Below are 27,827 nucleotides of genomic sequence, written 5' to 3'. Positions count from 1 at the left end.
GGAAGGTTTAAAGAAAAGTATGTGAAGCTCTTCGCTACTAAATACTGGAAGACAGTAGATTTAGATTAAATACTAGAAAAAAAGATTTCACTCTGATGGTGGTCAGGCACTGGAATAAATTGCCCAGGGAAGTTGTGGAGGCCCCATCCCTGGAAGTGTTGGCCAGACTGGATGGGGCTTTGAGCAACCTGTTCTAGTGGGAGGTGCCCCTGCCCATGGCAGGGGGGTTGGAACTAGATGATCTTTAAGGTCCCTTCCAACCCAAACCGTCCTATGATTCTATGAAAAGTTACAAGAAAAGCATTATAAGGAAGGTCTTGTGAAAAACAAATAACAGAACTATAAAAAGCACGTATTCACGGATTCAGCTTATTAAGAGGGCTACTGATGTACCACCACCTTCTTCCTATTTTCTACCTAACTGGCACCACTGGCAGCAACTGAGAGTCTCCCCAGCCTCCACCCGCAACAGCAGCTCCATCCATAGCACTGGGACAATGAGAAAAGGAAAGAGGCACTGCAGCAGCAGTCACCCCGTGAAGGTAGGCTTTGCTCCAGCCCCCGAGGGCTGAACTCGAACCACTGGACAAGGCCAACCTATGGAGCAGCCTGTGGGCTGGCTGCAACACACTGTGTGCCAAATGCAGGGAGGAAGTTTTAAAGAAAAGTATGTGAAGCTCTTCGCTACTAAAATACCCATATAAAATTGGGAAAAGTGGAATAATGTAATCTCAAGTTTGAAGTAGAGTTTGAGGAGCAGAATCCTGATTTACTTTGCAGGCATCAACATTTAAAGGAGAAGGGACTGACAAACCAATAGAAATGTTTAATATACACCCCCAACTGGATTCCAAAAGGAATCCAGTCTAATGAAAAGGGGGGTACCGTGTCAAGTTTCAATAACATTATTTCACACTAAATTTAAGAAAGAAGAATCTTTAGAAGGTGGGAAAGAGAGGAGTGTTACCATATAGTGTTTGGATTAAAAAAAAAAAATTATAGAGAAAGAAAGATAAAAATCTTGGATTAATTCTTTGCCATAATTCCTCACTTCCCACCCAAATATTCATGGTACCATAAGCAAGACTTTTTTTGCCCTAACCAGTGACACATAGCAACTAACTGCACAATGAACACTGACTATTCACTAGATATGAACGGCCTCATACTCTGCTGTTACAAGGGATAGCAACCACTTCCATACTCCAGATCACAGAAAGTCCAGTATGAAGTGTAAGCACTGGCTTTCAGAAACAGCATATAAATAGAACATGGCAAAAGCAGCAATGATCAAACTGTGGCCTGATACCTGAGACTTAGACTGAATACCCTGCAGGCTGGCCTGCTACTGCTTGCTTACCCTGACGAAGTGCCTTATCTAGCAATCAAATAAACTACACTCATGTACACAAGAATAGAACAAACCATCCAGTTCCCAGGTATGCAGTAATTAAAAAAATGTTACTTATCTGCACCTTATTCCTTTTTGCTTGTTTTCCTACCTTACCACGTGAAATACTGATATTTCCAGTTCTGTGGAGATCACACAGTAGAAACTCCTAATTACCACATTTATTCGTTACCTTCCCCCACACCCAGGCTCAACACATGGCGCCAGCAGCATGTTCCTTTTTCAGCCCTCAGGGAATAAGTCTTCTCCTGCTACCAATTAGGGTTGTCAGTCCCATAGCTCAAGTGGTAAAAAACTGTGCTGTAATGCTCAAGAGTCAGGTTTCTGCTCCGATGATGTATGAAGGAGAGGCAGTTGTGGAACAGTTTAAAATGCAATTTAACCTTCATCCTAAGTGTGCAACAACAAGAAGCAAAATCAACTTGATGTGTAAAATCTTACAGATAGCTTTGGTAAAGGCTCAGGTTCCAGTTAGCCACTTCAGGTGCCAGAACTGCAGTTGCTCCAATCACGGTTTTTTCTCTTTGAGATACGCCTTATTGTACAGTCTTCAGCTCTATCACATAGCGTCCCCCTTCCTTTTCTCGCACAAAGAAAAGCATCTTAATCAGTATATACATGGCACAAAAGAGTTGTACAGGAAACCACATATGTCACCTTTTAAATCCTGCATATTTAACATACCTAAACTTCACTGCTTAAAGGACAACAGACATTTCAATTCAGAATATTAACAATCAGTACAATTTGACCTAGCCAAATTCATGTTACAAGCACTTTCACATACTAGATTTTTTCCTTTTGTTGACAGAAGGCAGCCTGAGTGTCCCATTTTTTTCTAAAACCCACAAAATTCATTTTATCTACATGCACGAGGCTTGATCTTTACTTCATAGTTTTCAGTTGAAGTAGCTTTAGCTTAATTCAACTGCCAGCAGTATTTCTCAAACAGAAAACAAACCAAAAAACCCCACACATCCTTTTGCTTGAAGCAGAAAAACAAACAAAGCAAACAAAAGTATCCCCTAAGCTCAAGCCTCAAGTTCTTACACTGTTAAAACCACTGGTCCAGCAGTAAGAAAATAGTATTTGTTGTATTTTGTGATCGTGAATGTTTTGGAGGTCATAAGGAATCCACATATTAAAAAGACTAACATCTTTAGTGAGGCTGTTTCCTTCTCTAGGTTTTCACTACTTAAAAACAAAACTTGTGGTTGTAGATCTCACAGGTCTGTGTAACCAACATGGAAGAAGGAGCTTGCCAACTACTACGTGCAGTATTTCAGTACATTTGCGGAACACAATATTAAGTTTAAGGTAAAGAAAAAAGAACAACTAACAAAATAGAAAGGAGGCACAAATAAAAAGTAGAGCTGTATACAGTATGGCACAGGTGAAGGAAAAGCTGTAGACAAGCAATTCTGGGACATTTGTGATATTTGCTCTGAAGAATTTTATCAACTGTGCTACTTCAAAAGTGAACATAAATCTCTCCAGCAACGGGAAATGCAACCACTAAATTTCTTGAATTACATGTTAAAAACAGAACAAAGCCCCTGTCCAACAAAGAAACGCAGAGTTGAATGGAAACACTCGTGCTCTTGAAGATAAGAACACAGTTTAAGCACTTGCAGAATCAGGCTGGAGTTTTACTACTTGTAGATAAGATGAGGTTTCATTTAACAAAAGCTGAGAAAAAATGGTTTCCACCCAATTTTAATTTCAGAGTAAAAATTAAATTTGAAGTTTGTGGACCTGGATGCATGGTCACACAGACTAGAGAAAAAAGCACTTAGTTGTGGTTGGTTGGTTTGTTTTTTTTTTTAAAGCTGTCAGCACAAAATCACAGAAAATACACCCACCATTCAGAGATAGTACCACGTTCCTCCAGTAATTTCTCCCATATAGCACAGCACTTTTCCCTTCCAGATGGGATTAATTTTATTTCTATAGGAGACCTGAAATTGAATTCACTGCCTAAAGATAAAAATCTCCCTTGGTAGGAATATGCAATTCCCTTCTCCTCATGTTTCCCCCCTCACCAAAAAGTGAACACAATTTTTTCTTTCTCCAATCTCAATTGCTGATAGTTAAGAATAATGTTTTTGGCACCACTTCAGTCATTAGCAAGTAACAAACTGTGAACTGTAAGGCTGCAAAAAATACTTTGTCTTTCTGTGAGGCTCTGAGAACATACTTGGGATTGGACAAAGATGAGTTACAGAGCTACACAAAGGGGTTAATTTATTCCTCCTGCATTTTGTCAGTTTCCTTTGACAAGAAGTATGGGTGACCTTTGAGCCAAACCAATACCTTAAATCCCATAAAATTTTTCTGTACAATGAAGATACTAGCTTATTTAGCATTACTTTTAAGCTTTTTTCCTGCATGTTCACAAGTGACAGGAGGAGAAAGGTAATTTAATATTAAAAACACCGAAGATGCAGACTAAGATAAAGAGAGGATGCCCAGGAGTACAGCAAAGCAGAACTGCAGTGGCACTGCCAGTAATTATGTAAATGATGCAATGAGGTCAAAACAAGATACATAACTGACCTTAAAGAAAGAACCAGAATAATTTCACATCTAGCAGTATAAGCTATATAATCTATGGAAGGAGAAACAGAGACCATATTAGCATCTGCTGTGATTCACGAATAAAGTAGCAATCAGAAAGAGAGCAAGATGTTTACAGCCCTGTACAAGCCTGCTTATGACACGAAAACAACCAATTTAAGAGTAAAGAATATGCATGTCGAAAAGATTTCTCAGTGACACCAAAAGAACAGTTTAAAAGCTTTTGGCCTAGTGTAAGTTACTATGTGAAGGAAAAAATACGACATATTGTTTCTTTTATCTAGCATTAACATTAGTCATATTCTTTTAGTTTGTGCTTCTTGAAAACAGAACAGAAAGTGTCAAGAGAAACACAAATACAAAAAAGGGATATAGATATAACAAAACACTAACAAAGACGTTTTTACTTACAGAAGATGGGAATATTTAAAGTTTTCACAAAATTTAAGGGAAGCAGAAATACCAAGAACTATGCAAACCACATTACCATAGTATAAAAACACTCAAAGATGCTGAATCATAAAAAATCAACCACAATCAAGTCAGACATTAAAAGCACAGGTGACAAAGGCAAAGCCAGGAGTGAAATAGGAGTACTCAAACTGATATCAACATTCAAAATCCTGAAGAAGAAAGAAAATGCTAAAATAGGAAGCTAGGTGTTTATTATATACAATATCCAATAGGGTGAAACCTACTTGTTTCCCTGCAAACAATTCTCTTTTGACTGCAGACCTTCAACAGCTGCTAAGCACGATACAGAAACATTTTTGTAAGAACTTCCACGTGTTTTTCTAACATCTGACCCTTCAAACATTGCAGACAAATAGCCTTAGAAGAGCTACTTTGCAGCAGTCTGCTGCATCCCGCTCCAGCTGTTACATTTATGAGATCTGTCCTTTAAAATCTCTGAAGATATGCTAAGGACATGAGGATGTTCTCTTCCAAATAAACTACTGAAAGTGTGAATGGCCTAGTGACACCATAATGACAACCAGCTACACCCCACTGAAGACATAACCCTACAGCACACCCTTTCCCAGCCACATACTTGTTCTGCACAGCTTCTGGCAGTAGCTTGCTCCCATGGCAAGCTGGTTCAGCTTGCTGAGCCATCACAACACTAACCCAGCCAAGCAACAAAAAACACCTTTTTCTGGTTAGCAAGCTGAACTAACCCACGGCTGATTAGAAGAGACAGCCAGCACATTGACGGTGTTGAGATCACCCTTTTAAGCCAGGGCAGAGTTAGATTTTCTCCAGTATTTCCTGAAACACCAGTCCTGGAAACGGAAAGGAAATCACAAAACCACAGAATGGCCTAGGTTGGAAGGGACCTCCGGAGGTTGTCTTGTCCCATCCCCTGCTTAAACAGGGCCTCCTGGAGCTGGTTGCCCAGGACCGTTTCCAGACAGCTTTTGAGTATCTCCAAGGATGGAGACTCCACAAGCTCCCTGGGCAACCTGTGCCAGTACTCAGTCACTCTCACAACAAAAAAAAAAGTGTTCCCTGATGTTCAGAGGGAACTTCCTGTGTTTCAGTTTGTGCCCATCGCCTCTGGTCCTGTTACTGGGCACCACTGAATAAAGCCTAGCTCTGTCCTCTTTGCACCATCCTTTTCAGGTATTTATATGCATTAATAAGATCCCCTGAGCCTTCTCTAGGCTAAACAGTCCCAGCTCCTTCAGCTTTTCCTCATATGTAAGATGCTCCAGTCCCGTAATCATTGTTGTGGCCCTTCACTGGACTCTCTTCAGTATGTCCATGTCTCTCTCATACCCAGAACTTGGACCCAGCACTCCAGATGTGGCCTCGCCAGTGCTGAGCAAAGGGGAAGGATCACCTCCCCCAAGCCACTGGCAACACTACATGTAATGCAGCCCAGGATACCATTAGCCGCCTTTGCCACAAGGGAAATTGGGAGGAACCTCTCCATGCAAGGGGCAGTCACGGAAAACACATGGAAAAAGGCAAGATGCATGGTGAGAGTGCCACATCCAGATGCTAGCTCTGCCTTAAGTCCATCAGTCTCTCTGACCATGGGGATCAAGTATAAGCTCTTTAATAGTGAAATTAAATATAATTAGTAGAATAGAATAGAATGGAACAGAATAGTTCAGTTGGAAGGGACCTACAACAATCACCTAGTCCAACTGCCTGACTACTTCAGGGCTGACCAAAAGCTAATGCATGTTAGTAAGGGCATTGTCCAAATACCTCTTAAATACTGACAGGCTTGGGGCATTGACCACCTCCCTAGGATGCCTGTTATAGTGTTTGACCACCCTCTTTGTAAAGAAATGCTTCCTAATGTCCAGTCTAAACTTCCCCTGGTATAGCTTTGAACCATTCCCGGGCGCCCTGTCACTGGATACCAGGGAGCAGAGATCAGCACCTCCCTCTCGACGTCCCCTCCTCAGGAAGCTGTAGAGAGCAACAAAGTCACCCCTCAGCCTCCTTCTCTCCAAACAAGATAAACCCAAAGTCCTCAGCTGCTCCGCACAGGACATTCCTTCCAGCCCTTTCACCAGCTTTGTTGCCCTCCTCTGGACACATTCAAGGACATAAACATCCTTCTTAAATTGCAGTGCACAGAGCTACACGCAATACTCAAGCTCAGACAACACCAACACTAAATACAGCGGGACAACCACTGCTGTTGACCAGCTGGTTATACCCAGGATGCCGTTTGCCCTCTTGGCTACTAGGACACACTGGGGACTTACATTGAGCAACCTGCACCCCCAGGCCCCTTCCTGCAGGCCTGCTCTCCGGCCACTCCTCTCCCAGTTTATACTGGCGTCTGTGGAAACGCCTGAGTATCGCAGCCGTAACGCGCAACGTACTGAATGTCAACTCCGGCCTGTAAAACAAGCGACGGTTAACAGACACCGGTGATGCCAGTGCTTGGCTTGGACAGCGGCGACCTGAGGAGAGCGAGTAGCTAAAAGGTGAGGCAAAACGGCGCCGGTAGGGGAGGGAAAATAAGGGGTAGTTTAGGAAAAAAGGATTAAATGGCAAAATATACATGGGATAGGGCTGGAAGGGGCCGCGGCGGGGAGGCCGGCTCAGCCCCCCCGCCGGCCTCCCCGCCGCGGCGACACCCGCCCCGCTGTCACCCACCGGCCCGACCGCCCGCTACCGCCGCCACCGCTGCCGCTCACCAACCGCCGCCTCCGCTTCCGGGTCGCGTCAAGCGAAAGGGAAGTCCCGCCCCGACGCTTCCTCTCCCGCCCGCCCGCTCGCTCTCCCCTCTGTTGCCACGGGTAACGGCGCCCCTCCCCTCCGCCAAGGGCGGGAAATCGCGCCGAGATGGGGGACCTCCATGAGGTGCCGCGGCCGCGCATCGCTACCGGCCACCTGGCGCAGCACATCGGGCGGCCCGTCTGCTTCGTGGGCCGCGTCGAGAAGGTTCGTGATCTCAGCGCGGTCGGCTGCTGTCCTTTTGGCGGGGGGAGGGGGGGATTATGGAGAATTATGGCTGTCCTGTCACCCTGGGTAGGGCCTTGCCCCGGGCTGGGGCCCTGTGGGGAGGAGAGGGGACAGCCTGTGTGGGGTGGCTGTCGCCTTACCTGGCGCGGCTCGTCGCGGCCTGGCCTGAAAGGAGGCCGGCGGCTCCAGTCAGGCCGTAACGGTCGTATCTTAGGGGGAAAGGCCCGTTGCGCTGTTGTGGTTGGGGCGGTTAAAGCTGTAACGCTTACGGCCGCCTTTTGAGCCCGCAGGCTTAATGTCTGTTGTAGATTCATCCCACTGGGAAGTTTTTCGTGCTTTCGGATGGAGAAGGAAAACATACGACTGTGGAGCTGAGCGAACCCGTAAGTTCAGGAATGCTTTGGAAATACTTGATGTTGCCTCTTGTGGATACCGGAGGTTTTGTCCCTTCTGAAACCTGTGCGTGCCTCGGCATGTATTGAGTTTTCAGTCAAGGAAAAAAAAAAAAAAAAAAAAATCCCTGGTTTCTCCCTTTTCGGCCTGTGTTTCATTGCCTCTGCTTCTTACACCTTCCAGCTAATTTGCAGTCTTCGTATTAATGAACTGCCTCGGTCTTCATCATTTTTCAACTGGTGTTAAGAGAGAGAACTCATTCCCTGTCGGACACATCCCCGTCTAGCTACTTTGTCTTAGGTGTTTGTTGTTTACAGTGTAATATATTCCACCACAGGTATTAGCTTTATTTTGATTCTACTTTTTTCTGCCTTTTTCTTACTGCCTTTATCTTCATGTGCCAAACGGAATATTTTGTGAAGATAATTAAAAAAACCCAAGAATATGGTATTCTCAAGAGTGCTTTGAGTTGATGTCTCTATGTTCTCTTAGAGCTCTTGTCATAGCATTCCAGTAAACTTCAGTTGGCTTTAAGCATTCATTCTTAAAAAAATAAAAAATCAAGCAATTAACGCAGTAATATATGCTTCTAAATACTGCACAAAAATATTGCTTCCTTTGTTATCATGTATCACTAAAGGAATAACAACTTGGCATTCTCTTCTGTCTTTAAGTATTTTTTTTTCTCTAGCAAATGTTGTAATTAAAGGATTATTTTCTTTGTGATGGCAAACGCTCTAGCTTATCAGAGCACGTGTGTAGTCTACATCTTTTTCTCTGGACAAATTGTTAAACAATGAGAAATCCCGCCATTTCCATGTGAAGTAAGTGCATGTGGTAGTCTAACTTTCAAGACAGGAGTCTCTCCTTGTTAATGAAAAATGCAGTTTGATCTGGCAAAGAGTTTTGTCTTATATATATGAAGCTTGCTAACTTCATCTGCAAGAAAACTTATTTTTTACAAGTTCTTAACTCTTTTCTTATGCTCGTGAAAAGGTTTCTTGCCTTGGGCAGTCAAAACTTCAGATGTCAGAATCTGACCAGTGATTCCACAACTCGCCATGACAGAGTAAATGAGCGAATTTCATAAATGCATAACTGCAGTTTTGGGCACATCACAGTCTGCGTTCCACTGCTGTGTCAGTATGTAAAGGACGAGAAAGTGCTGTGTGCAGAATAAACACGCAGGGTTCATCTCTCTGGTTTGCCTGATATACATGGAGGAACTTCAGAATTTACTAATCAAAATGCTTTCTCACTTTTTTCCCCTCTTTAATAGATTCTTTTGTTTGTGTGTGTTTAGTTCCTTCTTTCAACAAGGAACCCCAGAATTATGGGGAGGGAATCTATTGGTGTGTTCCAGGAAACTTACTAGAAATTTAAAAGTAAGAGTTAGATATTGGAAGAACGTTACTGAAATAGTACCACAGTCTTAAAACGGGTATCTTAAAAAGGACAGAAAACATATTCAAGCTATATGATTTTGGAGTAAGATACTATTTTTAGCCTTTTTTTTTTTTTTTCTTTCTTATTCAGTCAAAGGCTTGTTACTGTCAATGTCTTTGTATTCTGAACACTTACTGACTGGTTACTTACAAAATCATTTCCGATTATACCTCCTGAATCTGGAATACTGGAACTGCTCTCTGGCATGCGTGATAACCTCCTTAGCTCTTACAGAGTTCAATAATTAACTCAGGTTTGAATGCAGTGCATTAAAGTACAGATTCTTCTGCTCTCTGTCCTAGATTAGTCTCTGTTCAGTGATTTAATGACACAGTTTTATATACTTACAAAGTAGTATTTTCCATCTCATGCTTTTTCCTAGTTTTTTTGAGTTGGTACTGAATTGCCTGTTGCAAAAACTGTAGATATGTAAGTGGCTCGAGGCTTTTGTGGTTTTTTTGGGGGAGGGGTTGAAGGTGTTCAGTAGTACTGTATTGTTTGACATGGAACAAAATCTGTTGTCATGAACAAACCTTAACCTTCGATTGTGAAGAGTTCCTAGCTCAAGTGCCCTGCAGTAGAGATAGCAGCTAATTTGGTAATACTGATTTCATTTTTGGTATGTGTTCTAGCTAGAGGAAGAGATCTCAGGAGTTGTTGAAGTAGTGGGAAGAGTAACAAATCAGGCAACCATCATGTGTGTGTCATACGTCCAGTTCAGAGAAGATAAAAGTCCATTTGGTAAGTAAGAATATACATTATGACAAATTAATTTTGTGTTCTAAACTCTTCTTTGATAAGTAAGAAGGGAGAGCCAGATAAGGTCTTCAAGCTGCCAGATATGGAGTAGAACGTAGAAAAAGAGAGTGTCATGGCAAAAATTATGTACAAAATATACTGGTTTACTGTCAAACTGTAGGGACTGACTTGAAGCTGGAGCTAGTCTAGATCACTGCCACGGTCTGATCATTCTCCCACTCCTGACTGCGTGGTTCTTGCCATGCAGTGGCCCTAGTGTGATTGTGCACCTAGCAGGCCTAAAAATAACCCTCCAGAAAGGAAGCAATGAGAGCATGACTGCCTTGGGAAAACTGGGGAGAATGAGAGGGACTGGGAATGCTCAGCTATACTGCTTTAAAATAAGCAGTGCTTTAATGCTGTCATTTGCTTGTGGGGAATTTAGCTTATGCATCATAACCATTTTCTTTGCCCTGTTTCAGATCTGGAAATCTACAACGAAGCACTAAAAATTATTCATGAATTCCCTGAATACTTCCCGTTTGATACTGGGAGGAACAACTGATTTTTCTTAGCGTATAGAGTTTCAGAGGGGACAACAGTACCATAGCTTTCTTGCCTGACAGCATGTTTACAGTGCATTTATTTCTAACAAATACACTGAAAAGATGCTGTTACACGTGCCATGTATGGCCAGTGAAGAATGTTTTCTTTGAAAATTAATTTATGCAGCAAGGAGAACACTTCTGTGGGTATCTCGCTGTATATATGCAGCCGTTTTGCATCCACGAGGAGTGTTCAGTTACAGGATTGGACTTGCTAGAAACTGAAGTTTTGTAGGTATATTTTTTACTGGTTTTGGTAGAGGTTCTAGGATACTTCACAGGAAATACGTATTGAAGACATTTGGTGGGGTTTTAATGTAAATATATATTTTTTTTAATTTAATTTGCTTTAATACAAATGTATTGAACATGGGGAGGGTATTTTGCATCTTGAAAATGTTCTTTTCTCAAATAAAAAATACCTGACTACATTTAACTATGTGTGTCAGTATTGTATGTTACACTGCTGTTTTCAGTGATATATGGTGACTCCTGTTCTGTTTTACCAGCAATGATGTAATTTTAACAAAGTGGAGTACAAGGTACTTGACTTTTGCTCTGATATTAAACACTTGGAGGACGTCTAGTTAGGCTCGGGGATTTCAGCCACTGTTGAGTTCCCACCACCTTCATTCTTGGTGGGAGTCTATGCAGAAGTACCAGGATACAGCCAGCATGTCATGACTTCAACTGTATAAAGTTCTGCACAATTCCCAATTTTGTTACTACCCAGGCTACTTACAGCACGTAGCAGAATTCTTATATCTCTTAAGGTAACACAATCAAAGTAAAATCTTAACTTTGAAAGTATTCTTTGTGAATTAATAAATAAAATATTTAAGCACTTTAAATAAACCTTAGTTACGTATGTGTTTCATACAAACAGGTTTCAGGTTTAATAGCTAGATTTAGGGCCTTATTAGGATTGCTAGCTTTGTGCATACTTATAGGCATCTCCATTTTAAGTCAAGGAATTTCTTTGTTTTAAAGACTTCTTATTGCTCAAAGTTACTACAAAGTGAGTGAACGAACAAGTTAACAGGTGATCTATTTTTTTCCCCCTCTACTTAGAAGACACAGTGACACAGTTACTGTCACTGGGAAGGGGGAGGACTTCTGAAGTATGAGTCAATCTCATACAGCAAACAAGAACATGATGTCAACATGGCATACCATGCTTTGTCCTGTAGTGCTATCACTGCTGTATTTTTGTGCTTAACGGTATTCAGTAAATGGTAAATTAAATGGCATTGTTAATAATGACATGCTTGTTTTCCTAGCATTTAAAAGTCTTGCATTATTGCACTTTGGGAAATTGGTATTTTATGCATGTATATGTATTATGTAAAATGTTACTTGCAAATAGTTCTTGGTTACCAAGACTACCCAGCCTAAAATAGTCTACCACTAGATGGCTATAGCACTTTACCCGCATACAGAGACTATCCTTGGATATGTGGTCTTGTGTGTAAATATTTGAACACATCACCTGAGTGGTAAAAACTAGAGTTTCCCTTTTTTTAGTGAAGACTCTTCTTGTTCATTTAGTCCCGCAGCAATGATACAGAGCTGGGCAAGCAGGACACAGCTAAAAGTTTCTGCTACATGCTTTTCATTCGTCTGCTCCTCTAGACAGTATCAAGGTTTGTGAATAAAGGGCGTGCCCTGGCTATACTAATGAGACAGCGATGTGAGGAACTTGATATTCTTGATGTTAAAGCAAGACTTGGGTCATATACGCATTTATCAGGATAGCAATGTGGAAAACTGCTGGCCATTCCAGATACCAAAGGGAAAGGAATAACCAGGGGACTGCTAACCCTCAGGACTGTGCTAACAGATGAAGGTGTCAGAAACTGCTAGACCTTGTAGGGAATAAAATGGGAAATAGTGGCTTTGTGGATGGCTGGCAGAAGGAGAGTCACCAGCGCAACTATACCAAAACCAGGGCGAGTAATGGAAGGTGTGAGTAGGAGCTGGTGGCTTCTTTGGGAGGACACGAGGGCAGTAAAGGGTGGGACCCTGGAAGAGAAAAGGGGGGTATGAAGTGAATAATGTAATTGCAGCTGACTGGGAGAGGTTCCTGTCTCTTGGAGCAGGACAACAAGCCTACTGCTCCCACAACACTTGTGACTGACTTCTGGGACCTGGCACCTTTTTCCCTGCCCTTGTTAAGGGAACGTTTGGAGCACCCCTCCTAACATCAACATGGGGGAAACCATCATGTTGCCTTCTCCTGTAACATCTGGCATAGTTGGCAGGATCCTGATGTAAGTAAGCATAACTGGAAAAAAATGAATCTTGTATAGAAGGGGTGTCTGCCAGAGACACAGGGAAGCACAGATTGGGCAAGACAGCTGTTGGAAAAGAGAGGAGATTGAGCAGGTCTCAAACTGGGCTCCCTTGGCTGCAGTGGAGGTTAGGCTTTAGCAAAAGCTGGTTACTAATTGCTTCAAAAACAAGAGGCAGCTTTAGGCTGCCTGCCTGCTAGGTGGTCCAGTCTTCATTAAATAAGTTTTGGAGAGCTATGTTTTGAAAAATAATTCTTAAGCCATCAGTCTGTTTTAGCTGTCCAGCATGCTAAACTGCAAATAAAAATTAGGAAACAGAGGTGATGGAGAGTTTTATTTAGGGAACCTACGCATGGGTTGGACGAATCTGCACTCTGGGAGGGCAATGGCAGAGCTGCATCCCACCAGCCCTTGTGTGGAGTCACAAGGCAAATTCTCTTGGGGAATTCTCAGTTCTGGTGGGGATCATGAGGGAGGCCACCAGAATGCAGCTGTGCAGTGAAGTACCGTGCAGGATGCTTGGGCTGCATCAGACGTGCTCTGCTGTCCTTGCTCGGGCATGGACTCATGCACAACTTATGTGCTCGTGTGCAAGCAGCCTGTGCATACAATGAGAAAGTGCTTGTGCTTAATCAGGGAAGGGAGGCAAGGCTGGAGCATATAATGAAATTACGATAATGAAATGTAATCAGCATGAACCATAGGGTCAAAACATTTTCGCATGCAAGGCCACCTTCATCTAGTTAACACTATCAGGGTCGAGCAGATATCAGAGGACAGTAAATGTAAAAGTAACTGCAGCTAATAAAGTACCTGTAGCTATACTTTTTGTTAGACGACAACAGATCACCCCCAAAACCACAGCTTTATTAATTTAAAAGCAAAACAAGGAAAAAATCTGATCATTAAAAAACATACACCTCTTTTTTGCAAATAGTGTAATTACTGGCGTGAAAGCTTGATCAGCAATCACAACACCCAAAACTGGTAGTTATACTGTTCCCAGAATATGCACACATTCATAATACAAAACATTTCAAAGACATGCTGAGTATCAAAGAAAGCATCTAATTTAATGAAGTGATAAAATTTGACACAAACATGTATAGTCAAGTCAAAAATGTTATAAATTGAGTTTTCTTTACATAAGAAAATGAGACATTGCAAGTTAGTAGTTGCATTCACCTGGACATGGAATTTATCAGGAAAATTTACTAAACATTGTTACTACAGAGGAATAAAAACATATCCTTGACACTTACAAATCCTCATTTCCATAAAGCAGAAGTTTTATTGCCTGTATTTATATAAATAGAGTATCATACATTAAACCCCAGTTTATAAATTTTGAAGAACTCTTCAACAGCAACATAAAGTGTGCAAAAATACTGGAAAGAGAAATAAATATTCTAGCAAGAAAAAAAAGTAACCACTCTCCCATGCCTACAAATATCAAGTACCTCTTGGATTTTTAACTTTAAAAAAGATCTTTGTCAATTAGGCAAGAATTTTAGATCAGAACAAATGTAGCAGATGTAATAATAACACTAATGCTAAATCAGAAAATATAACCGAAAGTCCTGAATTGTAATCATGTACATCTACAGAAAATGTTTCTACATTTTATCTTGTTGCAACTACACTGGAGCACTTTGAACTAGTGGTGTATTACAATATATTCTCTTTTAAAACACCGATTTTCACAGTCCTGGCAATACGGTACCAGTTTATTGCTAGCATTCCATTTAGTATTTCATAGCACACAAGTGTTAAGTAACTCATATACTGTTTCTACTTGTAAATAAACACACACCAAGTAAACTGATGTTATTATCAAATACCTTAAAACAGGTTTGGGTTTTTTTCCCTAATTTGAGTGAATTTTGTTGCCTACAAAATCAAGGACAACAATACTGATTAGCTCCTAGCACAGTACTAGCAAAATATCATTGACTCTCTCTTAAGTTAATAAATAATCTTAATTCCAGCTGATAACATACCCAGAACTACTTCTAGTCAATGACCTAACATTGTGGAGCTTTTTGGGAGCAGGCTGGTGTCCACTAGTGACCAGAAGCAGGACTTAACATAGGTTTTCACACCTCCCAGCATACTTCAGACATAGAGGGAAATGCCGATTATCCAAAAGTCTTCAAATATTTTTGTAGTCAAAACTCAGCATGTAGTTTAAAAACTTAAATATTTACAAGTCTCCGGTCCTTGAGATTTCAGATCCTCACAGTACTATGTTAGAAATTAATCTATCAAATGAAGCCTCCTATAGTTCGCCTGCACTCTGCACTGAAACAGACATATGACTTGTCAGGGAGATCTTCTCTAGAATATAGACGTCGCTAGGAGGCAAAACCCCCAAATTCTTTAGCATTAAAATTCACATCAGCTAGGTATGTAGGTAAATTAAATAAGACCTTGAATTGCAAAGATATTGCTTTACTATTAACAAAACCTGGGAACAAAAAGAAATGGATTTTTCTTTAAAATAAAAATTTTTAGAACACAATTAACAGTGGCACTTTGAATGAACTTAGAAGGAAACGGTCATTTGCATACAAGAAGGTGTGATCAAACAATGAACAGAGGAATCCACAGCATCATTTTGTGATCTTCTGAAGAACACTTTCCAGGTGTTTATTTTGAAGGCTCACTTTCACAGCATATAAACACTGCTTTCTTTAGAAAACAAATACAAGGGCTGATCAACATTACCCTGAAAACTTTTTAATAAAGTTCTTTGAATTTTAGCCAATCCAAAGAGTCCACAGTTCGAGGAGTGCTTGTGAATGAAAGTGCTTCAATCCTCTGAACAAGGACCACATACTATACCCAGAGGCTCATTTCAGGAATACCTGTTTCTACCAAGCACAGTCATACACACGTCATTTTACTAATCTGATAGCAATTTATTTTTTCACAGTCAGTAAGTCACAAATGACCTTTGTCTAAAATATATGCTTGGACTATGATGGACATCCATTAAGAGAGCCCCACATTTTCAAAGGATATTTATGCCTGGACAGTCTCTGCTGGAATGAGATTCCCTGTTGTATCCAGCTGCATACACTTACAAGAGCAGGCAGAAACTGGGCACTCAGTATGGTCCCTAGATAGCAATAGCAGAAAAAAAGAAAAAACAGGTAAAATAAAACTAGCAAGATTTTTGTGATATATACATTTAAGTATGTGAAGGGACATAGTATCTCAGAAAAACTCAATGTCATAGTAAAGTTTTGCATATGTTCTAAGCCAACAAAACATTATAATGATAGATACAGCAAAGGAGGCATGTCCTACTCGGTGCAGAATACACAAGCAAAATAAGAAAGATTTTAACATCAACTTACCTGAACCAGCTAAGCATGTGCCCAGCATGTCCGCCGTGCCTACAGTTGTGACACCAAGTAAACCAGTTGTTGAACTGGGCTAACTTCTTGTCTTTGCTAAGATCCACTTTTTCGTCTGACTTGGATCCTCCTGTGCAGAGGCAAACCCAACCCCACAAATATGCTTGTAAATCATTATGCTTCATTTATATTTCAGTCCCAGTAACAGTATTAGAATAAATCTGAAATTAAGAACACTATGTGAAGAAGTGGCCTGATTTTAAAAGAGAAGTCAATAAAATTATTACAAGAACTGGTGAAATGCCAGAACAAGAATTCTATTGCTGAGCTGTCGTTTCATATCTTACGGACATGCTAAACTTGCCTATTAAGCAAATTTTACAGACATAATCTCTTTCAACGGTGATTTATGTTTCAGTGATTGATTTATGTTCCAGTGAATTATGGGCCTGTTTTACTGCACATGAAATGTTCTGCTTTAGAAAAATCAACAAAATCTAAGTTAGGAATTGGAACAATTACAATACAGAAGTCATAACACAGATCAGTGAAAGAATGAGAAGAGATACGTAAGTAGATGACAACTGCACACCTGCTCGTGGCTTTATAGCAAGACTGACCTAAAAATATGGACAAAATCAGTTTCATTTAGACCTTGTATAATGCTGAGGCCAAGACATTTAGAACCAAAAGATTCTAGTCATAACATTTCTTAGCTGTGACAGCATGACCCCCACATTCTTTCACGCTTAGTGACAGACAGTATACCACATTAAATTTCTCCCTTCCTCTTCCAGCTAAAAATCAATTAATTTACTTTCCAAGAATTCCGTAGTGTCCCTACAATTCATCCTAAGAAAACACACTTCCCATTTTTACAGTTTTAAAGCTCACAATATTGACCACCACAATACTTGAATCTTTTCATCTGTCTAACCATGGAATTTCACTGACAATCTCACTGGGAAAACTGTCAGAACTAAGTAACTGTGCATACTGTCTGACACCAAAGAACTGAGGCATAGGTTTCATCATAAAATCAGATGGGATGTAAACAAGTTTTCAATTATGGTCTTCCTCCCTCAAAACTATGAGTATGAATATTTACAGTATGAGTACAAAGAGAAGGAAAAAGGTGCAATAGAAGATCTTCCAACAGGAACCGCTAATTGGGCCTCTCACTAGTACTCTAGCTGAATAACTAAAACCCACTATGTCATACCTGGACAGCTGGAAACTGGTGTTCCCATATTTATCAAGCAAAGTGCACAGCGAGGAAGGGGTTTACGGCAACCGGGACAGCTTGTAACTTTTGACTTAGTTGGTGAGCCACTTACGCCATATTGGCTAAAACCTCGCCCCTGATGAGGAATAGCTGAACAGCTGTAGGATATTGATTTTCCACAGAAATTGCAACTCACAAACACCTAAAGAGAACAAAAGCCCATTATTTTTTTTGTTTGGGTCTGCTTTTGCTACACCTGTAAGTGAATTCATTCAAGCTAGCACTTATTTACTATATATTCTAGAGAGTGCCCTGGAAAGCCAAGGCTACTTGTGAAGGAGTTGCTAACATCTTGGCTTTATAGATGTGGCACACAGTCCTAAGAAGTACACCTTAATGATGCTCACTTACCTCAAAAGCACATAAAAACATGCACAATTGCTAAAACTCGGAATGGTATTATTTAAGATAATAAAAAGCTGTATCTGCAGTAATGAAATAAATTAAGTTTATTCTACTTACTGTATAATTAAATCTGGTCTCTCCCTCCTTATAGTCAGGTGACCCACTCTAGAGTCCCCAACAGGAGGATCTTCCTAACAATCTTTATCTGCATACCTTATGCCATAAGTTGTGACTTGATACCAAGGAGCACATATTTTAAACTCTTTTGGGGCTATTTACGTTGGTCACATAAGAAATAAGCAGTAAACTCAGCTCCCTCCCACTCGGAGCAGTACAGATGCAACTCTCTTTAAACATCTGTGACAGACACACAAATTAAAAAATAGCTTTCCTCAGAACCCCTTGGGCCCTAAGGCTCATAATTCACATACTTGGCAGACATGAGAGAGTGGAAGGTGCTGTGGTAAGGCCACGTTGGCTGAAAATGCCACCAGATGTTACCTAGGTAGCATTTGGACAGGGCATTAGTTTTTGGTTTAGCTTATGTTCAAGAACTGATAATAAAAGTTGCTGCTGTTCACTTTTAGTTTAAGGTTCAAGGGCTTCAAAACAGCTTTTGAGGTTCACTTCAATTAAAACAGAGCCAGTTTGAACTGGTTCTTGATTTAATTCCCTGGTTTCAGCATCATCCTCACCCTGATGCTGAATTCAGCTGGATGATACATCTCTGATTTTGTTTTTCAACATAGGAGGAAAAAAAAACAGTTTCCCCAGAAAAAGTGTTGAAAAGTTACAGTTTCTGAAAGAGAACCTGTTATTTGAAAGAGAGAGCTTTAAGAAAAGAAAAAAAAAAAAAAAACAACCCATGAATTAAATGTTAGGGAACTTATTTCCTAGATTAGATATGAAGGAATGTAGATTTGTTAACCATATTTCTGCACTCTCTCATCCAAACAGTTATCAAGTCCTTTCTAAAAAAGTATTTTGAAAAAAACACAGCTACTTTTTTAAGGGCAGCCTTAGTTGAAATCTTTCTTTTGCACGTGAAACCTCATAAAAGCCAGGGTGCAGCCAGCAGCTTTTTTCTATAGAAGTACCATGCCACCTTCCTTTCTGGACTGGTCATACTTCCTATCAGAATTACTTTTACCTGGGCTAAAGGTTTTGAACTGGGATCCAGCTTACTCCTATGGATATCAAATTCTGCACGTTTATGCCAAAATCTCCAAGCGTCTAAAAGATTCCTGTAGTTCTCAATCCAGTACTGAACCCTCTCATCCTTAAGTACGTCTGATGGGGAACCCTAAAGCAGGCAGGAAAAAATGTCACACACGCTGAAGATACACAATACATACTATTCACTTTTTCAAAAGGCTTTACAAAGCATACTAGAAGATATGAGAAATAATACAGTGTCATTTGTCTAGAAAAAGATTAATTTTCTGTTAAACTGTAATGCAAATTTGATAAAATTTTTCCTCTGTCTGCCTCTCTGGTTGAAAATACTTGTGCTGCCATATCCTCCTAAAAAATTGTGTCTGTCATATCAAGGATTATAAAATTCTGCCTCAGATCACAGTCTGTATCGTTATGATTACACATGCAGTTAAACACAGTGCTGGCAACAGCTGCAACTGTGTAAAGGCCCAGACAAATCCATCATAAAAACAAACCCCAAGCCTACAGACAAACAAAAAACCTCACCTCAGTTTTCTCAAAATTGTGGAAGCAAAAAAAATACTGACCCTCTCAGGAAACACACCAGCAATAAGCAGGGGAACGGGTATTCCCAGTTCAGCTAGTGACAAGGACTATATTTTCTTTTTGCCTCTTTCCCCTACTATCTCCTCAAGCTATCTCAACCAGAGGGACTGAAGATACATGTTTACAGTTAACATTGAGTGTTTCAAATGATTCCGCAAAACAGGCATGCTATATATTGTCCCAATTTATTATAGAAAATACATTTTAGTTCACAACATTCAGTATTATATTGCTAAAGAAACTATGTTTAGTTCTCTTCTATAAAGATTTATTTTCGAGTGAAACACTAACCTGTAGCATGCAATAGCTTGCTGTTTGGACATCTCCGGTTCTGTCAACATAACTTTCCATCAAGTCAACTCCATCTTTTGTCAGCCCTGTTAACAGTATTCCCTCCAAATTCCCAGCATCTTTCATTTCATTCGTTAGCTTTTCAATAAACCTGTTCAGCTATTAAAAAAAAAAAAAAGTTACTTACCTACTCAACTTTTACAATCTGTTCATCCCTTCCTAACTCATTTATGTTGGCATATGACAAAACTTTTCACAATTTGAATAGCTTTCTTTAAGACTGTCTGCTGCTAACTGAATATGCCATGTGCCGGATGTTACGCAGAAAAAGTTATACGGCTATATCCGCTATATTGCAAGAATTCAAATATTTATCGGCAAACTTTAAGCCTCTTGACAGGAAGTGCAAAGATGGAGGTTATGTATTCTTTAAATACTTCAGTGAATTTAAAAGAAAACATTAATGCAGTAAAACCAAGCCTCGATTCAAGAGAACATAAATATCTGGAAATAAATACTGAATAAGTACAAATACTCCCCACTAAAACAGACATACAGGTAATGCAGTAGCTTTAATAAACTAGCATGTCATGAGTACTAATCAAGAAAACACACAAACAAGAAAAATAAACAAAAATCAAGCTGAAGGTACAAACTGAAGACCAGATTATACCATACCTTATATCCTACTGTGATCAGAAAAAACAAATCATTCATGATTCATTGTTTGCACTGTTCACCACTCCACCCCCGAGTTTCTTCCACTTCTAAATAAAGCCCAGTTAACAGTTTGTTTAAATGTGCAGCCACAAACTTACCTGAGCATCATTGAGAAACTTGCAGGCAAATGCCACTCTGTCTCGTACAGCTACATTATTTTCATACTTTGGAGAGAAAAATGGGAATACTACCATCACATGCAAGTTTCCACTTTTTCAATACGTTGTTTGTAAAAGTCACAACATTTGCACTACCGTATAACTAATACTATATTGATTGTGTACAAAGAAAACATCACATCTGAAGAAAGCTATGCAAACTTCAACAGGTCTCACTGAAGTAAAAATTAAAAAAAAAACTTACGATCTGTCAGTTTCCAATTCATCAATAAAAAACAACTATAAAATTATTACCTAACATCCACAGAACAAGAACATTCTCTCTTGAAGAAAGGAAAAAAAAAGACTCAGGTTTCTCTCCTCTGGGATTCTTATTTTTTTAATACCCTAAAAGCATCATATTATGACAACTTTGTTTTCAACAGGTTTAGGCAAATTACCCTGTTGCATTACAGCAGTCCTCCCTTCAGCTAAATAATTTCTACTGAATCAAGTATTTCTGTTTTTCTCTAACCAAGGATCAAGTATGTTACTTCTCCAAAGGCTCAAAGTATCTCATAATTCTAGATTTAGTTTGCTCTTCACAAGGCAATTTTATACCAATTTCAGAAGATGTGAAACTGTTCTGTTTAATGTTTCAACACGGTGAAATTATTGTAACAAGTAAACAGGAAAAATTAAAATACAATTGAATGCAAATATAGCTTGATGAAAGTTCTGCAAACTTCCCTGCATTTATTCCGTTTTGTGCATTTCCATTATTAACCTCTCTCCCCTTTTCTTCCCCCTGCTTAAATTATTTTGATAATGTATTTCTAGTGGTTTAATAACTCCATGCTAAAAAAAATTTCCTCGAAAAAATGCGTGAACTACATTGGATATTTTGGCTGCTTATGCATATTTTGTTCACTAAAGTAACATTCACTACTGTGAGATGTCTGTTTAGCAGAAAAAAATGTTATCTGCCAGCATCAGAAGAAAATAATACATTCTAATTCAGTTAATTCATGGGGTATATAGCACTTCCCCTACATAGGTGTGTGTATGTATATACGCACCTATTACTTAAAAGAATTTTAACGTAAGAGAAATTTACTCACCAAAACACCATCATATGAACCAGACTCACTTGTCAGGAAGGCAAACATTGCACACAAGTAGGGATTGTTCAACTGCAGTCTTAGAGTACTGCACATTTCTCTCCAAAGTGAGTTCTTCTCATCTGTGTAGCCGGATAGAGCCATTGCTACTACATTAAGGTTCAGATCACCTGATTTATTAAAAATAATAAGTGAAACAATATTCAAGTTAAGTACTTAAAAAAAAAATCCTATTAAAACTATAATTGAAAGCGTCAGTTTAAAACAGAACGTTTTGTCAGGATGCAAGACAAAATGAATTAACACTAGCTAAAATAAATGTGCGTACACCAGCATTTTTTAGTTTATACTTTAAATCCCTCCATCCAGGTAAGCTAACAGCTCTAAAAGTCACAAGCCCACATGCGTGACAGTCTCAGTTACACTTTAGGCAACATCACACTGGTTCAAGTATTTTGAAGTAGTTTTGAACTGCTAAATATATTCCTATCGCTATCATAAAAGATTGTCATTACCATAATTCATATCCACAAGGAATGAAAAGATAGGACTGTATATATAGCCATCACTTAATGGACCTAGTTGGAGGATGACCATTGCATATAGCAGCTTCAAGTTAGCAAGTTTCCTAAAAACATTAAATCTATTTCATCTAAATATTTATTCTGTCAGAAAGTTTGATTTTATTTTTTAATTTGAAGATAGCGAGTCTCCACTCTGAGCCTTCTCTATGGAAAGCACTCACACACTTCCCCCCACCAAAAAGGGACAATATAAAATAGAAAAGAACCTTAACAGTTCCCTTCATGTCTTACCCACCCACTTTATTGGCAAGAGAGCATTTTAAATTTAATAAGAGAACACAGATGCAAATCAGAGTTGTAGGAGAAATATCGGCAGGAAAACAGAACAAAACAACTTCCTGGCTCCGGTATCTTAACTTTCCTCTCATATACTGCAACTCTTACCAAATATTACTCAAAAAAAAAATGCTTTCTGCAGACCCTGAACATTACATTTCATTTACTCCACAGCCATCGCAGTGGTGGAAACCTGCATACAGCCTGACAGAAGCAGACAGCTAGCCAAGATGCCATTCCATTAAAATAAAAGGATCACACTAGTCGTGAGTGTATCAATAGGAAATTCTGAAACATACAATCTATTTTAACAAGACAGTAAGGCATATGATAGTCTGAGGAGTGAAAGATCAGGATTTGTCAGATTCTCAGGCTCCAATACAACCACTTCAAGTAACTATTTTAAAAGACAACAGGCATCTTTTCCAGACTATCTTCCATAATTCTGTTTACAGACAAAATCTACTAAGGTGATATAACACCAAAAATAAAAGATGCTAAACACAATACGCACCTTTTCCCGAGGAAGCACCTTTATTTAGAATTTGTATTGCTCGCCGTATGTCCAAGTTGAAAAGTGCTACAGCAGCAGCTCGCTCCCAGTCTCCTTCCTGTTCCAATGAATTTAAAAAAGGTTCCACGTCTAAGTCAGTTCCCTTTTTTATCCACCCACAGAGCTGCAAAGCCAAAGATCTTTCCTCACTCAGATACTGAATAATATCTGCCTGTCTATCAGATCCACTCCTGCTGTGCCTGAGGTTCTCTGTTGTTCCTAGAAATGGGAAATAAGTTAAATTATACTTAAATTACAACTTGAATTGCAATCGCAACGCTTTGATTTCAAACATAAAACAGAGTACAAAAGCAGAGTAGCATATTTTAGTGCTTTAAATCAACATCACTAAAAACTCCATGGTAAGGAGCAACATACACAAAATTATTTTTATCAGCTAAAAATCACGCATCTAACTTGACACATATTCCCCACTAAGTCTTTTTTTCTTTCCTCTGCCTCCTAAGATTTTGGAGGGTTTTGTTACAGTTGACAGGATTGATCGGTATGTTCAATTTGAAAATGCATAATACACAGTCAAGGACCTGCTCTATCAGTTCTCTTCTTCTCAGCAAGCATCAACGTGCCAGAAACTTTCCCAACACTGAAGAGATTTTTTGCTCCAAGAAGCATAAATATTAGTAAGACACATAATGAATAGAGAAAGAAAGATTCAAATAATAGATTATACTAATAAAAACTTCACTGCGCATGAGAGGCATAATGAGATGCACCAGGGGTGTTTACCACTTCAGAACAAGACAGTATATTTAAACATAGTTATATAAATGTACTTAGTACATTTACTACAGTAAAGTCAGCTTCCTAGAACTACACCTCTATTTGGAACTTCAAAAAATAGAAAAGTTATGTGGGGAGCAAGAATTTTCAGCACCATAGTCAAAACCCAAATGTTTGAAATAGTTCAGTTAAATCTTTACCTCTGAGGATATTTTGTTTTTATGATTACTGACTTTCCACAATGACAACAATGAGCAATGAAAATTCTCAAAATTACTGTAATATAAGCTGTTAACTTACATATATTAAAACACAAACAGAAATACTGTGTTTCTGTATTTTTAAATAGTCTCCTTCAATATTTTTTAAAGACAGACCCATGTGTGCATCATTCTGTAAACATACAATAGAACTTATCAAAGTTGGAACACTCTTACCCAAAGATGACTTCACAATTGATTTAATGCCAGCATAAACTAAGGGACCTTTGTTTCCTGTAAGTTTTTGATCCATATCTTCAGTATACTGCTTCATAAGTATTTTCATGTATAGGAAGCTTAATTTTTCCCAAGTGTTGGAAAAACTTTTTTTTTTAATTTAAAAGTCATATCCTATTAACATGTGCAAAGTATTTACAGGATGTTGCATTATATTTAAAGACATTCATGCATTTCATGTAACTGGTTAACATATAAAGGCACACTACTTCTTTAGGATATAAACTACAGTAAAATAAAGGATATAATGCAGAGTGTACCAAAGCGATTTCAGCTGAGGATCTTCATTTCCAGCTAGGAGGTGATTTCTCCAAACCTGTTCAGTATCAAGACCATACCTTGACAAAGCTCTAAGCCGCATTTTGGTTGCTATGTCTTTTTCCAAGGAACTAGCTTTTCCCTCTTCTGTACACTCATATAAATGTCGTCCACAAGCCCACATTAAGGATGTCACTGGGCTCCATGCAAGAGAAATTCTTTCAAAAACTGTGAAGTCAGACATAGTCCTATTGGGAGTCACTACTACCATTCGATTTTGACTTGTGGGATGCCAGGCAAATGAAGCAATGTAGTTTTCACACGGTTGGACACTTCTTTCAATTATCGTTGGCTCAGTTTCATCTCCAATAGGGGTGGGAGTATGCTGCATGTCATACAGTCTAATGATATTACTATCCCTTGTTAAAGTAGCTAACAGTCCGGTTCTTGTTGGACACCATGCAACTTTTGTTAAGGGTTTTGGTTGCTCCGTCAAGGTCAAAACTGGCTTTTCAAACTTTCTTAAATCCCATATGGCAACCTGACCTTCATAGAAGGAAGCTACACGATCATGGAAATAGGGATCAACAGTCACTCCTTGGACAGCCTTGGTGTTTACAAATATTTTTTGGCTGGTGTTCCTCAGATCAAAGATAGCCAGATTTCGATGCATTCCAGCTAAAAGAAGCTTCTGATCCCGTGGAAGCCAACAGAGAGAGAGACAAGCATCGTTCTGTCCTAATTCATACAGTGGCTTTGTTACTACCAGTCCTGCTTCTGGATCTCCTGCTGAAAGTCTTACTTTCTCTGTAGCAACTGCAGTCTCTGGGGCATATTTGCTACTGATATCCCAGATTAATACTGAAAAGTCAGCCCGATGTTTATCTAACCCGGCAGCAAGCCAATTGCTATCTAGTGGGTTCCACGCAAGGGTATTGCATTGCCGTGCATGTTTGGGAACAAACTCTTTGCCTATCAAATCTTTAGATTTTGAGTTGTGATCTTGACCGAGGCTAGTAAGTACCACTCGACCATTGGCCTGTCCAACAGCAAGGAGACATTCAGGATCATACTTGGGATACCAAGCCACACATTTCATATACGGTGTATCTGAATTTATTGACAATAACGTAGCTGTAGTTTCTTCCGATAACCGCAAGGACCCTGCCTTGAGTTCTGAACTTACAGCAGAGTCAATGTGATAAAGGCTCAATTCTGAATCGCAGACAACAAATCTGTCAACATGGTGTGGGGCCCACAGAATATCAGGTTTGGAGCCACTCATGTTTAGGGGAAGTTTACACACAATTTAAGCTCTTGCAAGAGTCAGGTGATATCCATGCATATGGAAACTGTTGAGAAAATAATTTGAAGGAATGTTATCAAAACCCAAATTCCTTTGTAAACAGAGTTCATTTTTAAACAAACAAAAACATGGTTCTGAATGACTTTTAGCCCAAGGGTTTAACACATACATTTCAGGCCAAGACCTTAAGCATTCTCTGCATTAGATCACTGTCCCCACAGTACACTTTATTTTTGCTTTGTCTCCTACAGAGACAAGACCAACATAGCCACCTACAAACTGTCAACAGGATTTGCCATGTTTACAAATCCACACCAGTATTAGGGAAGAAAGCATTAAGTGCGATGTGATATGGCATGGTATGTGGGTGTGCTCCTAGTAAAGAGCCACCTCCTAAAACATGTAGCATGTAGAAGAAAATTTCTCCACCTAACTGAAGTGCACTAATTGACAAAAATTAGAGTCTGCTTGAGGTCTGTTCCATTGCCCAGAAAGGCCTGCCATCTTTGAAGATTTCTACAGAAATACAACTTTCCACTTCTCATCTTATTCTACTGCTCCTAATCACACCTTCTGCCCCAACATTACCATGCCTTCATTTCTATTTGACCTAGCAGCATACGTCGGTTTACATACCTGCCAATACCTGTTTTTAACAACTGTATGCTCAGAACCATTATCTGTGCCGTCATAGAAAGAAAAAGACCCCATAGATCATATCTATAATTGAAGAAGGGACATACAAGACTGGGAAGCATGAAACGGGAGCGTTATTTACTTCTCCCGGGCCTCCTTCGTCTGCCTGCTGGTTATCCCCCAGCCCGGCTCCTACGCGCTCCGGGGAGAGGGGGGCAGGGCCCCCTGGCCGCACCCCGGCCCGCTTCGCTGCTCCCCACCCAGGGACAGCGCGACGCAGGAGCCGCGGAGGCCGCCGAGGCCCACCGGGACACCCCGGCGATGGGAACAGACCGGAGCGCGGGCAGCCGCCAACCCACCCCCCCTCCACCGGCCGCGGCAGCTGCTCACCCACCCCGCGGGGCCCTCCGACACCGCCGCCGGCGGAGGAGGGGGAGGGAGAAGGGCGGGGGAGGGGCGGCGACCTACCGCCAGCCGGCCCCGCCGCCTGAAGAGGAAGAGCGGGAGGCGCACGAGGGCTTCCGGTTGCGGGGAAGGGACAAACCGTGGCGCTTCCGGCGCGCGGGCAAAGAAAAGCTACTGCGCTTCCGGCGCGCGGGGCGGCAGGTAAGGCGCGCGTCAGCGCACGCCGAGTGTCTTCCGCCGGACGCAGCCCCGCGCTCACTTCCGGTCTCGGGCCGCGCTTCTTTCATTAGTCGGTGAGAGCCCACCCCACTTCATGCCGCGGCGGCTGTTGGGGTGTGGTGGCGTCACGGGCGGCGCCTGCGCTGTGGGGCCGCGCTGCCCTGGGCGCTGCCGGAGGCAACGGTGGGAGCGGGAAGGGTTGCGAGGGCCACACAGGGGCTCTGGGCGGTGTGAGGCCCCGGGCTGGGCTGGGCTGGGCTGGGCTGGAGGGTGGGGCGTGAGGCGTGAGCGACGTTGAAAAGCTGGGTTTTTTTTTAATCAAAGAGACAAGAATTGGTAGGGCTGAAGGAACCCAGGTCACCCCGCGAACCGGTGACAGAGCGGGGGAAGGGTCACTTGTCACCCGCCTAGTGTTATTTCTTGAGATATTCTTTGTGCTTGATGTAACCTCGTTCAGTGCCTGTCATCACTGA

At 40.5% G+C, this 27,827-nt stretch overlaps 3 protein-coding genes across 6 annotated transcripts in view; 1 reads left to right on the top strand and 2 right to left on the bottom strand.

The window, feature by feature from the left end:
• UMAD1 (UBAP1-MVB12-associated (UMA) domain containing 1) overlaps positions 1–7,168 on the bottom strand; it is an 81,813-nt gene extending 74,645 nt beyond the window's left edge. The window contains exons 1-2 of one of the 4 annotated variants that reach the window (XM_082499588.1): positions 7,112–7,148; positions 6,715–6,851 (exon numbers count right to left, since the gene is read on the bottom strand). The gene's annotated coding sequence lies outside the window, so the exon portion shown is untranslated. Of the gene's footprint in view, positions 1–1,852; positions 1,979–6,714; positions 6,852–7,111 lie in introns of those variants that run through there. The other 3 variants (XM_082499587.1, XM_082499589.1, XM_082499590.1) reach the window with 3 other exon arrangements.
• A 129-nt stretch (positions 7,169–7,297) lies between these two features.
• On the top strand, positions 7,298–11,152 carry RPA3 (replication protein A3). Its single transcript, XM_082499617.1, has 4 exons — positions 7,298–7,399; positions 7,729–7,803; positions 9,892–10,000; positions 10,480–11,152. Exons 1-4 carry the CDS (start codon positions 7,301–7,303, stop codon positions 10,560–10,562), a joined length of 366 nt encoding a protein of 121 aa, XP_082355743.1. The 5' UTR covers positions 7,298–7,300; the 3' UTR covers positions 10,563–11,152.
• A 2,789-nt stretch (positions 11,153–13,941) lies between these two features.
• Positions 13,942–27,209, bottom strand: MIOS (meiosis regulator for oocyte development). The gene is made up of 11 exons (XM_082480105.1): positions 27,199–27,209; positions 24,777–26,140; positions 24,471–24,569; positions 23,254–23,511; positions 21,880–22,049; positions 20,759–20,824; positions 19,941–20,099; positions 19,036–19,188; positions 17,478–17,682; positions 16,256–16,385; positions 13,942–16,014 (listed from the first exon to the last, which is right to left on the bottom strand). Exons 2-11 carry the CDS (start codon positions 26,071–26,073, stop codon positions 15,918–15,920), a joined length of 2,634 nt encoding a protein of 877 aa, XP_082336231.1. The 5' UTR covers positions 26,074–26,140; positions 27,199–27,209; the 3' UTR covers positions 13,942–15,917.
• Positions 27,210–27,827: the final 618 nt, after the last annotated feature.

This window comes from Vanellus vanellus, assembly GCF_965231255.1.
Source record: "Vanellus vanellus genome assembly, chromosome: 2".
Taxonomy (NCBI): Eukaryota; Metazoa; Chordata; class Aves; order Charadriiformes; family Charadriidae; genus Vanellus; species Vanellus vanellus.
This window is presented reverse-complemented; position numbering and strand designations above follow the sequence as displayed.

Coding starts and splice junctions, on each gene's coding strand:
- RPA3 (XM_082499617.1), top strand. CDS start 7,301: ATGGGGGACCTCCATGAGGTGCCGCGGCCGCGCATCGCTACCGGCCAC. Junction 7,400..7,728: donor TCGTGGGCCGCGTCGAGAAG/GTTCGTGATCTC, acceptor TGTCTGTTGTAG/ATTCATCCCACTGGGAAGTT. Junction 10,001..10,479: donor AGAAGATAAAAGTCCATTTG/GTAAGTAAGAAT, acceptor GCCCTGTTTCAG/ATCTGGAAATCTACAACGAA.
- MIOS (XM_082480105.1), bottom strand. CDS start 26,073: ATGAGTGGCTCCAAACCTGATATTCTGTGGGCCCCACACCATGTTGAC. Junction 17,683..19,035: donor GTTCAAAACCTTTAGCCCAG/GTAAAAGTAATT, acceptor TGTTCTCTTTAG/GTGTTTGTGAGTTGCAATTT. Junction 16,015..16,255: donor CACATGCTTAGCTGGTTCAG/GTAAGTTGATGT, acceptor ATTGCTATCTAG/GGACCATACTGAGTGCCCAG.